The following is a 13,015-nucleotide window of genomic DNA, read 5'->3' on the forward strand; positions in this document are numbered from 1 at the left end:
GTACCATCAAAAGCAAGTAAAAGTGAAAAATGATTCGAAGTATATTCACCCCCTAAATTACAACGAAAACACTTTATGACACTAGAATGTTAAGTTTTCACAAGAGCTCTAAAGTTACTGAAAATGGTAAGATAATCAGACCCGTGTTTCATAAGATAGACCCAAAAATAACTAGTGCAATCATCAATAAACAAAACATAATACCTTGACCCCCCCTTGTAGGAATAGGAAATGGTCTCCACACATCAGAATAGATAAAATCAAATAGAGCATAAGAAAAAAGAAAGACTTTTAGAAAATGATAAAGTAGAAAATTTGACCAGTTTACAACCACTACAATAAGAAATATTAGAACTTTTTAAAGTTCCTAATACTCCTGTAGAAGCTAAAAACTGCAAACGATACGCTGAAACATAACCTAAATGAGAGTACCATAAATAAAAATTAGAAAATGAACGACTCCGCTAAAAAGATAATAAATCCACACTCGAAGCTACAACTTTAGATATTTTGAGTTGATCTAAAACATAGAGTCCTTCTTACCTATGGTCTGCCCCAATTAACCTTTGAGATTGCGGGTCTTGAATATAATAATTGGATGAAGAAAAAGAAACATGATATCCAGACTCACATAATTTACTAACAGAAATAAGATTTACAATTAAATTCGGAGTACAATAAACATTAGTAAGAGATAAACAAAATGTAATAATTGAATCAACACCTACTAATGAAATAGGAGTACCATCAACAGTCACAATAAATATAGAAGAACGGGAAGAAAAAGAAACAAAAATGATAAATTAGATGACATATGATGGGAGACATCAAAGTTAAAAAATTATAAGAATGAAGATATATTTGAAATATCATACGATGATAAACCTATACAAGAGGAAGCTGACATGACAGAGGGTTGTGAAATAAGAAATTGTTAAAACTGCTCCAACATACACAGATCAGATTTCTATGAAGTATCTGCACAATCAGGTATGATGACAAAATGAATAATGCTCAGAATAACCAAACAGTAAGGATACACATCTGTATAATCCGTAAAGATGGATGTCAGGACGATCCGTGGTCACACAAAGAATCAAAGGCAGAAAAGGATGTCAAACGTAGAAATCGGTAGCATAGGGTGTCGGTGTCGAAATAAATAGAAAAGGGTGTCAGTGCCGAAATTGGTAACACAGGGTGTCGGTACCGAAATCGATAGAAAAGAACGTCGACACTGAAATCGGCAACATAGGGCATTAGCGCCGAAATCGATAGAAAAGAACTTCAGAGCCAAAATTGGCAAAAAAGAGTATCGACTTCGAAATCAGCAGGACAGAGCATCAGTGCCGAAATCGGCAGAAAAGAATATCGGCATTGAAATTGGTAGAAAAGAGCATCGTTGAAATCAACAACAAACGAAATCAGCGCCAAAATCAGTAGAAAAGATGTCGGCGTCAAAATCGATAGCAGCGGTAGGAGACGATAGCGGCAACAGAAAATAATAACGAGCGATAAAAAAAATTAAATCAAAAAAGGAGAATCGCTTTGATACCATGTAAAAATTTAAAAAAAAGAAAAAATTAATTATATTATTGAATCCAAAATTAATTCTTATAAATACAGAGTATAAAATCTTATATAGTCCAGTTAATAAATCTTAAACCCTAAATATAAAAAGAAAAATGATTAAATTATCTTTAAAATTATAAATAAATAAATATATAATTTAATATTTATAGACTTCCCGGTCGAGTCTTCAGCATTGCACCAAAAGATCTCAATGTACACACTTGCCCGAGCACCGAGCATGCCACGATCCCAAGCTCTCACATACCGGAGAGCAGACTCATTCTTCAACCCAACCCCATGTCCCATAGTTCGGATCCTCTGTCCCGAACCTTCTCTGTCCCCATGTCCCACTGTCGATCGGACGGTCCAGATTACATCTTAAGGCATCATGGCATCTTTAAGATGTGTGCAGTATCCTTGTGATGTGCAAGGTAGCCTTGAGATGTAATCTAGACCGTCCGATCGACAATGAAACATGAGGACAGAGAAGGTTCTGGACAGAGGATCCGAACTACATGTCCCATGTATCTTCGGAAGGAGACGGCAGTTGAAAAATTATCATTATCAAAAACTTTTTAAAATATAAATAGTTTCAAAAATCTAATGATGTAAAAGATAAAATAATCTTAAATAATAATAAAAATTGCTTGGAGTCTCTAAGAATATCTTAGATGTTATTTTTAGATCCGAACCCGATCTATTATGGGCTCCATCCGGTAATTAATTATAGAATTTTAAAAAACAATTTGATCTAGTGCGTATCGTCCTTATATCCGAATCAAGTTATGACATTCAAAAATTTATTCTGCAGTTTCCGCATCATATCATCTATAAATTAACTTTTGACGTTGATAAGTTCATGTCCGAGTTCCAACCTACAACTTGTGTATAATCAGTAGTTGATCTCTAAAATATCCACACAACTGACAAGCAGATCGAGTCTTTATCAGTTAGATGAAGAAAACTTGCAGCAAATGGTTGGTCGTTCAGCATTCTCATCTAATTCGACTGAAAAAGAAGTTTGCAGTTGTGCAAAATTAGCAAAAATCCACGTGTTATAAACAATGAATTGTGTAAGAGTAATATATTCGAACAGAGTCCAACACGTCTTCACATGTGTAGTATTGTATTCTATTCAGTCACCTCTCTGCCTTTTCCTTCACTCAGACGAATGCTCTGTTTATCCAGATGAACGAATAAAAGAGGAAATAAATTAATCATGAAGAAAGATTTGTTCAAAATTATACGTTTACAAGCGAAAATTATCTCAACACTTATGCAATTTATTTTTCTACATCCATCCTCTGATCCTCAAGAGTGTAAATGGCATATAAGGGTTTCTTTGGTTGTGAGTTCTCACGGCCGAGCCACAAACTTGCAACCATTTTGTGGCCGCGACTCGCGACTAGTCCGTGCCGATCTGCAATCACGAGCTCAATGCGAGCTTATAAGTTCAATTATTGGCTAATGCAAAATTGTTCAACAATCAGAATAAAGTTTTATCTCATTAAATGACATCGGATATATAAATTCTTTTAAATAATTAAATTAAATATTTTTTATATTATCATTTATATTTAAATAAATTTTAATTTATTTATTATTTTAATATTCTTATTTATTTGAGATATATATATTTATTATATTTTCATATTATCTAATTGAAATATTGATAGATAAGCTTCACCATCAATGGACGAATATAATAAATAGTTGAATTCTGGACGGTAGCAATTCAAGCCAAAGTCAAGTTTTATGATTTTTAAATTTATTTAATAAGATAATCGAGCAGAATAGAGTCGAGCCGAGTCAAGCTAAATCAATTTTACATTTTACCCGAGGCTAATTAAGTTTTTTAGGAAATATATTTCCAGTATGACCAACGATGTGACAAATCTGACATCAGTCTGAACTTTGCTTTTGACCTCTTTAATGTCATTGAGTATTTGACATCTAAAGTAAAAATAACTTGTCCGACGACAGTTGTTGGACGACGTCACAGGAAAAAGTTTCTGCCTTGTGGTTGACAGTTGTCGAGAAAAACCACATAGACAGAATCGTTGAGGAAACCTTTTTTTTTAAAGAGAAACACAGTGATTAAGGAAGAGGAAAGAGAAACAAAGGGATTGCAGTGGAAGAAAATAGAGAAGAACAAGCAAATTAAAATACGTAGGAAAGAAGAAGAGGCTTGAGGGAAACAAAATTAAAAAGGTTCATCATTTATTGGATCTCCAGGCCCTGATACCATGTAAAGCTATAGTAAATACAACGTCAGAAATTATTTGGCTTCAATCACTTCTTTCTAAACTTCATCTTGCATCAAATATTACACCAAAAATTTGGTGCGATAATATTGGAGCAACATATCTCACAGCAAATCCAATCTTTCATGCTCGTACAAAACATGTGGAAATTGACTTTTATTTTGTTCATGAACGTGTGACAACTCAGCAGTTATCCGTCTCTTATATTTCTGCTGAAGATCAAATCGCTGATATCTTTACTAAGTCATTATCTAGACAACTTTTCAACAAGTTAGCAAACAAATTCAACGTCAAAGATTTCCCATTAAGTTTGTCAGAAGTAAAAGAGATAAAAAAGAATTATCAAAATTGACCGGATCAAATCATCAAATTAAATCAAATTAGTATTTGAATTATTCTAATAATTCTATTATAATTATTAGAATAATTATCCGAATTATTGTAATAATTCTGTTATAATTATTAGAATAATTCTCAGAATTATTCTTAGAATAATTCTGTTATTTATTAATTAGTCAGTTGATCAAGTACTTTTTAAACATTATATATTGTATTGTCCTTAGACAAATATCAATCAACAATCAATGTTATTATTCTCATATTTTTTCTTGTTCTTTCCCTATTCTTCCTTTTATATTAATGAACTAAAAATATATACATTTAAACAAACATAAATAAAACTCTTCTCAAATTCAACATCGATTTTTTTCATAAACTTTCGATTCATTCAACCGCACGGTTGAATTCAAATCCAAGCTTTGACTTGAAAAACACCCCTAACAAATCAGTGAATGCCCAATAAACCTTCTTTAATTTCTTGCACGGCAAAGAGTTGTGTGAAAACATTAAGAAACACCCTCAATCGGTCAGTGATTAAAGAAAGCCTCATCAATCTTCTAACTAAACCCATTAATTCCTCTCTCTCTCTATCTCTTCTCCCTTGTCTCCGGCGATCCGGCCATGACTTCCTCAGCCCCCTTCCTCCTCTTCCTCGCCGGATTCCTCCTCGTGCCGGCTTCTGCCGTCTTCCCGGCTGCCTCCACCTTCATTGCCAACCCCTGGCTCCCCTTCAAAAACCTCTCCGGCTGCCGTCACGGCCAAGACTGGCCCGGCCTCGCCGCCCTCAAGGGCTATCTCCGGCACTTCGGCTACCTCCCCCGGTCCAACTTCACCGATGCCTTCGACGACGAGCTCCAGGTCGCGATCCGCAATTACCAGCGCAACTTCGGCCTCAGCGTCACCGGGGAGCTGGACGCCGCCACCGTTTCCCAGATCATCACCCCTCGCTGCGGCGTCGGCGACTTCATCAACGGATCGTCCACCATCAACGGATCCGCCCACGGCCGCCACCTCTACTCCTACTTCCCCGGCCTCCCCCAGTGGCCCTTCTGGCGGCGTGATCTCAGGTACGCCATCACCGCCGCCTCCGACGTCTCCATCGACCGCTCCGTGCTGAGCGAGGTCCTGGCCCGGGCCTTCGCGCGGTGGGCCTCCGTCACCACGCTGACGTTCTCGGAGACGGATTCGGAGGCGGCGGCAGACATCCAGGTCGGGTTCTACCTGGGCTCGCACGGCGACGGGGAGCCGTTCGACGGGCGGCTGGGGACGCTGGCGCACGCGTTCTCGCCGACGGACGGGCGGCTGCACTTCGACGCGGCGGAGGCGTGGGTGGCGCGGGGGGACGTGGCGAAGGCGAGGTCGGACGCGGCGGTGGACTTGGAGTCGGTAGCGGTGCACGAGATCGGGCACCTGCTGGGGCTGGGCCACTCGACGGCGGCGGAGGCGATCATGTACCCGTCGCTGAGGACGCGGACGAGGAAGGTAGAGTTAGCGAGCGACGACGTGGAGGCGATTCAGAATCTGTACGGGAGCAACCCCAACTACCAGGGCGGCGCGGGGAGCACGCCGGAGAGCATCCCGGAGAGGAATGGGCCGGACGGAGGGCGGCGACGGTGGTTGACAATTTTGCCTATACTGGCCGTTGGATTGTGGTGGGAATAAGTAGAATTCATGGTTATTAAATATTTTTCTTTTCTTTTTTTTCTTTATTTTCAGATTGACACATTTACATTTTATTTTTATTTGTTTTGATACACTGAGTCGGTTGTAATCTTTTGTATAGTTGTACAATATTATACATACATGTTGTTAGAAAAATCATGAAATGGATATAATTTTAGATCTGGATTTCCCTCATTGCTAACACTTATTAATATTAATGCTGATGTGTTCACAGATAATCCGTCCGGAGAGACACCTCCTCATCTTCCCCGTGCGGTCCAATTATCTGTTAAATATATATGAATAGATAATAGGGGAAGAGATAAATCATTCTATTATTATGAACCTAATTTAATCTCATATTAAAAGGTATATTAGTTAGTTTATATTAATTCACATCTCATATTAAGAGTTTTAAAGTATATTAATTATTTTATATTGATTCATATATATTGATTATATGACTCTTTCTCATGCGTGGCTGTGCAAAGGTGGTGTAAATTTAGAGTCTGAATTGTACTGAACTATGTTGGCTCATATGCGAATACGACCTGCGTGTGTCAAATGCCGGATCAGTCAAGGTAAAATTTGCCCAAGTGGAACAACCAACATATGTAAACAACCAAATAAAATGTTAGCGTTTCACAGCTCTCCACCTACGTTCCTCCTCCTCTGTCGTGCATCTCTTGCTCAGCAGAGTACCCATGATAGCAGGTACCCCGAATCTGTTTCAAGGAAACTGCAACCATCGCAGGCCTTGGTCCACTCGCCCACTCAGCTGCTCTACCCGCTCAGGTTGCTCTGCCTTCTACTGTAAGGTTGCTCTTCCCGGTCGACCCCTTCTGTGACTCAGTCGATCTGTTGCCCAGTTGATCTGTTGCTCGACAATTGCCTGCTCGGCCGCTCATCCTGATCAGCTGCTTTGTGGCTCAGGCTACTCTGCCTTTAGGTAGCCCTGTCTTTCCCTACTCGACCGCTATACCCGGTCGGCTACTTTGCTCGATCAGTCACTTAGACTGATCTGCTGCTCGACTGCTCTACTTGCAACTACTCTGCTCTGCTCGATGGAGTACTCACCCACTCGACCTAATCTACCACTCTGCTGGCTCAGACGATTTTTCCGCTCGGCCAACCTACCCGCTCTTGATTCGGCTACACTACCACTCGACCACCTGATCAACTACTCTGCTCCTCTGCCCACTCAGCCATTCAGCTACTCTGCTTGCTCAGCCACTCTGCATGTTGCTTTGCTCACCCTGCCATTTAGCTACTCTGCAGTCAGTACTTGGCAGAAACCAACTCTGTTGACAACCTGAGATTATTTGCTCAGGACATCTCGATAGATAAGTTGAATTTAATTTAGTGTATTTAAATTTAGCTCATTTTCCAAAATCTTCTACAGATTGTCCAACAATCTTGAAATAGATTCTGATTCTATTGAGATGGCCACATAATAGTGCAACAGACTCAACACATTAAGGCCCCCTCTGCCCCGATTGGAACTGTGTTAATCAATCACGGAGAAAGGCGAGAGAAGTTCAGTGGATTGAACTTCAAGAGGTGGCAGCAGAAGATGCTCTTCTACTTAATCACGCTCAATCTGGCTCGATTCTTGACTGAGGACCCTTCCAAGCGTGCTGAGGACGTTGATACACAGATCATCAATGCAGTGGAGGCATGGAATCATTCTGAGTTTTTCTACCAAAACTACATTCTCAATTATCTTGCCGACTCGCTGTACGCTGTGTATAGCATGAAAAAAATGACTAAGGAGTAGTGGAAGTCTCTGGACAAGAAGTACAAGATGAATGATGCAAGGGCCAAGAAGTTCATCGTGGGTCAATTCCTAGACTATAAGATGATTGACTCTAAGATGGTGATCAGCCAAGTCCAGGAGCTTCAAATAATCTTGTATGAGATCCACTCAGAAGGGATAGTCCTGAGTGAAACCTTCCAGGTGGCTACTATCATGGAGAAGCTACCTTCCGACTGGAAAGACTTCAAAAACTACCTAAAGCACAAGCAGAAGGAAATGAATATGGAAGAACACATTGTTAGACTTCGCATTGAAGAAAACAACAAGAGTTCAGAGAGAAAGTTGTTCTCTCAAGCTACTATGAAAGCTAACGTGGTCGAGTATGGTTAAAACTCGAATGGAAGAACCTCAAGTCTTCTAAGATGGGACTTAGAGGAGGCGTCAACAAAAAAAATTCTTTGGGAAGCTCTTCAACTATGGTCTAGTTGGTCACAAATCTTCGAAATGCATAAAGCCGAAAAAGAAGCAGGTGGTCAACCTAAACAAGGGACAGAAATAGATGACCTCTGCGCAGTGGTCTTAGAACTGAACTTGATCGGTTCAAATCCGCAGTAATGGTGGATCGATATTGAAGCTATCAGACATGTCTGCTGCAATAAGGAGCAGCTCTATAACTTTGAGAAAGTCAATAGAGACAAGTTGTTCATGGGAAACTCAGCAACCTCAGACATCATGGGCCAAGGAAAAGTGGTGCTGAGATGATCTTGAGCAAGGACCTTACTATGAACAATGTGTTGTATGTTCTAGAGATTCGGAAGAATCTAGTGCCCGAATCACTGTTAAGTAAGTATGACTTTCGTAGTATTTTTGAGTCAGATAGAGTTATACTATCGAAAAATAGAATGTTTGTTGAAAAAGCTATGTATTTGATGGGTTATTCAAGTTCAATGTAATGGTCATTAGGCCTAAGATAAATAAAGATGAAAGCTCTTCCACTTATATGATTGAGTCTTCATGTTTATGGTGTGGTAGACTAGGACATGTTAACTATGATGTGTTGTGTAGATTGATAAACATGCAAAGCATACCTACATTCCACCTTGACCTAAAATACAAGTGTAAGATTTGTGTTGAAGCGAAAATGATAAAGTTATCTTTTCAACATGTTATGAGAAGCAACTAGCCACTCGGACTAATTTACACCGATGTGTGCAACCTTAAAGGTACATCAACATGTGGTGGGAATAAATACTTCATCACTTTTGTAGATGATAATAAAAAATATTGTTATGTGTATCTTCTCAAAATTAAGGATGAAGCTATAGAGAAATTTGCTCTTTATAAGAATGAAGTTGAAAACTAGCTTAATAGAAAGATTAAGGTGGTTTGAAGTGACCGAAACGGTGAATATGTATCACTGTTCACTGAGTTATGTGCTGAACATGGGATTAGACACGAAACAGAAGCTCCTTATTGTTGGTGCAACCTTAGGTCAAGGTTGACCTGGTTGACCTGACTCGAGTTGACCTGACTCGAGTTGTATTTTGATGTTTGACGAGAATAGAAAAGTTCTATTCTGATGTTTGACGAGAGTAGAAAAGTTGTATTATGATGTTTGACAGAATACAAACTTGGGAGATTGTGGGTGCAATCTTTGGTCAAGGTTGACCTAGTTGACCCAAGGTGAGTCGACCTGATTTGGGAAATCCTAGTGAGTGAAGCCAGGTGAAAGTCCTGGTGAGTGAAGCCAGGCAAGGGAAAGTCCTGGTGAGTGAAGCCAGGCAGTTGGAAAGTTCTGGTGAGTGAAGCCAGGCAAGGGAAATCCAGATAGGTCAAGGTTGACCAGACATCTGGTGAAAAGTCCAAGCAGGGAGCTTGGCACGAGAAAAATCCAAGTATGGAGACTTGGCACGGAAAAGTCCAAGCAGGGAGCTTGGCACGGGAAAAGTCCAAGTATGGAGACTTGGCACGAGAAAAGTCCAAGTATGGAGACTTGACACGGAAAAGTCCAAGCAGGGAGCTTGGCACGGGAAAAGTCCAAGTATGGAGACTTGACACGGAAAAGTCCAAGTATGGAGACTTGGCACGAGAAAAGTCCAAGTATGGAGACTTGGCACGGAAAAGTCCAAGCAGGGAGCTTGACACGGGAAAAGTCCAAGTATGGAGACTTGACACGAGAAAAGTCCAAGTATGGAGACTTGGCATGGGAAGTCGGAGAGGGCTTGGTAGCTCGTTCTCCGGACTAGGTCAGAGAGGGCTCAGGAGCTCGTTCTCTGGACCGGACGAAGTCGGAGAGGGCTCGGTAGCTCGTTCTCCGGACTAGGTCAGAGAGGGCTCGGTAGCCTCCGGGTTCGGGCTGGAAAGCTCCAAGACTCACGAGCATTGGCTCAGTCTGCAGACCGATCCAGTGTAGCTTGGTCGTCTGGATCGGTTTGGTGACCGATCAGTGACCACACAGATCGTGGGTATCTGATCGGTCTGGTGACCGATCAAGAACCAAACAGAATGTTTCTGGATTACCTGATCGGTCTGGTGACCGATCAGTAATCATACAGAAGCGAAGAAGATCGGGAGAAGAAAGAGGGGGATCGGTCTGTGGACCGATCCACCTGAGTCCTGATCGGTCCACAGACCGATCAGAGACGAGGCCAACTCTCACAGAGAGTTGGCTGATCGGTCTAGGGACCGATCAGCCTAAGGCCTGATCGGTCCCAAGACCGATCAGAACACTCCTGGACCGATCAGGAGTGTGCCTGATCGGTCCAGGCCCTAGCCGTTGCGACACAACAGCTAGTTTACGTGTCTTATTCTTCGCAGGTTATATATCGAGGTCGAGGGCCTCTACAGTAACAGTTCTTGCTCTTCCTCCTTACTGCTATTTGAGTTTTGCTGAGCTCCTCTTTGCTGAAGCTTCGTGTGAGCTTCCCTCGACTGGTTGATCAGCTGCTGTTGGCATCATCCGTGAAGTTGCTGCTTCATCAACGGACTCCAGTCGACGAGAAGAAGGCAAGCAAACTTGGTAGAGTGTATTTACATTCATATTATCCATTGTTTCTTGCTTTATTTCTTGTACTCCTTTATTGCTGTTGCAAAAGAGATTGTGGCGAGGTTTCTCCACCCAAAAGGAGTTCATATTAGCCGGTTATCCGGGGTCTCATCCACCGACGGATTGATAGGCTTCGTCCACCTTACGGACACGCCGAGGAGTAGGAGTTTCATCTCCGAACCTCGTTACATCGCTGTGCTTGAGGTTTGATTTCTCCATTTACATTTCTGTTGTTATTTTTCCGCTGCGCTAACTTGATTTGTAGAAAGAAACGCGAATTTGGGGTCGGCTATTCACACCCCCCTCTCTAGCCGCATCCGAAGGTCCTAACACTTATACACCTCAGCAAAATGGTGTTACTGAGCAGAAGAATCACATTCTAAAGGAGATGATGAATGCTCTTCTATTAAACTCTGGACTACATAGTTCAAGTGGGGGGAAGCTGTGTTAACAACTAATTACCTTTTAAATAAGGTACTCTGAAAGAAAATATATAAGAGCCCTTATAAGTTGTGGAATGGAAGATAACCATCCTACAAATATTTATGAATGTGGGGGTGTCTTGCCAAAGTATTGGTGTCTGATCCGAAAAGGATTAAGATAGGACCAAATACTGTTGATTGCATATTTATTAAATATGCACATAACAGCAGTGTGTTTCAATTTTTTTGTATATGAGTCACAAATATAGGATGTACATAAGAACTCGATAATAGAATCGAGAAATACCTCGTTCTTCGAGCATTTGTTTTCGTATAAGATCCGAGAGGAAGCTAGCTCCTCAAAATGGGTATATAAACACAAGATGAAGATGATGATGAGGAACCAATCAAGGTTGAGCTTAGACTGAGTAAAAGAGCTTAGGTAGAAAAATCTTACGGATCATATTTTATCTCTTTCATGTTGAAAAGTGAATCCCGAAGTTACTCAGAAGCAATAAGCTCTTCTGATGGATCTCACTGGAGAGAGACAATTGCATCTGAGACAGAATCTATTTTACAAAATCAAACTTGGAAACTTATGGATCTTCCTCTCGGAAGTAAACTGTTAGAGTCAATATATAGCTAGAGGGGGGTGAATAGCTCGTCGCGCTCATTATCTTGCTTCATGATGATGATATGCAGTGGAATGAAACACGAAACACACTTACAACACTAACATGAAGGATTTACTTGGTATCTATCTCAAGAAGAAGTGACTAATCCATGGATCCACACACACGAGCGCTCTCCACTTAGAAAGAAACTCCTTCTCGATACTACCAAAGGTGGAGAAACCTCGTATAACACTTACACAAGCATACAACTCAACATAAGAAGAAAAATACAAAGAATATAAATGAAAAACCTTCTTCTTGCTCTCTTGTTGCTTGTAGATGCCTCTTGAACCTAGAAAGTGCAACAACACTTGTCTCCAAGAGCTTCTAAAAACTGGCAGAGAGTAGTTGGAGAAGTCGTGTGAAGATCAGAAGAAGGTCGTCGAAGAAGTAAGCTCGCCACGGCTTTATACTTGGTGCTTCTAGGCTCCCAATCGATTGGGCCCTCTCCCAATTGATTGCCACATCAGATCCACATAATCCCAGACGTCCATCACTCACTTCCTGCGCAATGGTTATATCTCAATCGATTGACCAATCGATTGGGGAGGCTTGAATTGATCGGTTGATTGATTCAAAGAGCCTCTATGCTCTCGCTGGAAAAACCTAAATTGATCGATCAATCGATTCAGCTTTCTCACGTCTGCGCGAGAAATTCAGCCCCCAATCGATCGCCCGATCGATGGGTGGTGCCCAATCAATCGTCTGATCGATTGGGGACCCTTCTGTGCTCACGACATCGCTTCCCAATCGATCAGCTGATCGATTGGGAAGATGTTTGTGTTGGGGTTGCAAGGTTGCAAACATATTCCCATATTGAAAACATATGGGAAAGATCATGAGTTTATAAGAAAAAAAGATATCTCCATTGGTATGAGGCCTTTTGGGGAGAGCCCAAGAGCAAAGCCATGAGGGCCTAGACCCAAAGTGGACAATATCATACAATTGTGGAGATATCTGAATTCTTTTCGATCCTACAATTGGTATCAGAGTCTGGACTGTCAAAAGATTTAACCACCGACTGTGCACAAGAGCTATGGTCTGATTGAGCCATGTGGGTACAATATTAACCTCGAACAAAGAAAGTGGGGGCTCCTATGTTCGGATCAAGAGGACCAGACATCAGGCAAGAAGTCCGAGTTGTGGCTAGGTAAGGAAGTCCTAGTAGGTCGGGTGGACCGAGGGGCAGGAAGACCTGGTGGGTCGAGAATCGAACGTAGGAAGCTTGTGGTCCTTTGTTTGAGGGGGGATTGTTGGGGTTACAAGGTTGCAAATATAGTCCC

General features: G+C 41.3%; 1 protein-coding gene across 1 annotated transcript; it reads left to right on the forward strand.

Moving 5' to 3' along the window:
* The first annotated feature begins 4,670 nt into the window (after positions 1–4,670).
* LOC122034800 (metalloendoproteinase 2-MMP-like) lies at positions 4,671–5,977 on the forward strand. The gene has a single exon (XM_042594154.1). It carries the CDS (start codon positions 4,794–4,796, stop codon positions 5,832–5,834), a length of 1,041 nt encoding a protein of 346 aa, XP_042450088.1. The 5' UTR covers positions 4,671–4,793; the 3' UTR covers positions 5,835–5,977.
* Positions 5,978–13,015: the final 7,038 nt, after the last annotated feature.

The sequence above is a fragment of the Zingiber officinale genome, chromosome 11B, assembly GCF_018446385.1.
Source record: "Zingiber officinale cultivar Zhangliang chromosome 11B, Zo_v1.1, whole genome shotgun sequence".
NCBI classification, from domain to species: domain Eukaryota; kingdom Viridiplantae; phylum Streptophyta; class Magnoliopsida; order Zingiberales; family Zingiberaceae; genus Zingiber; species Zingiber officinale.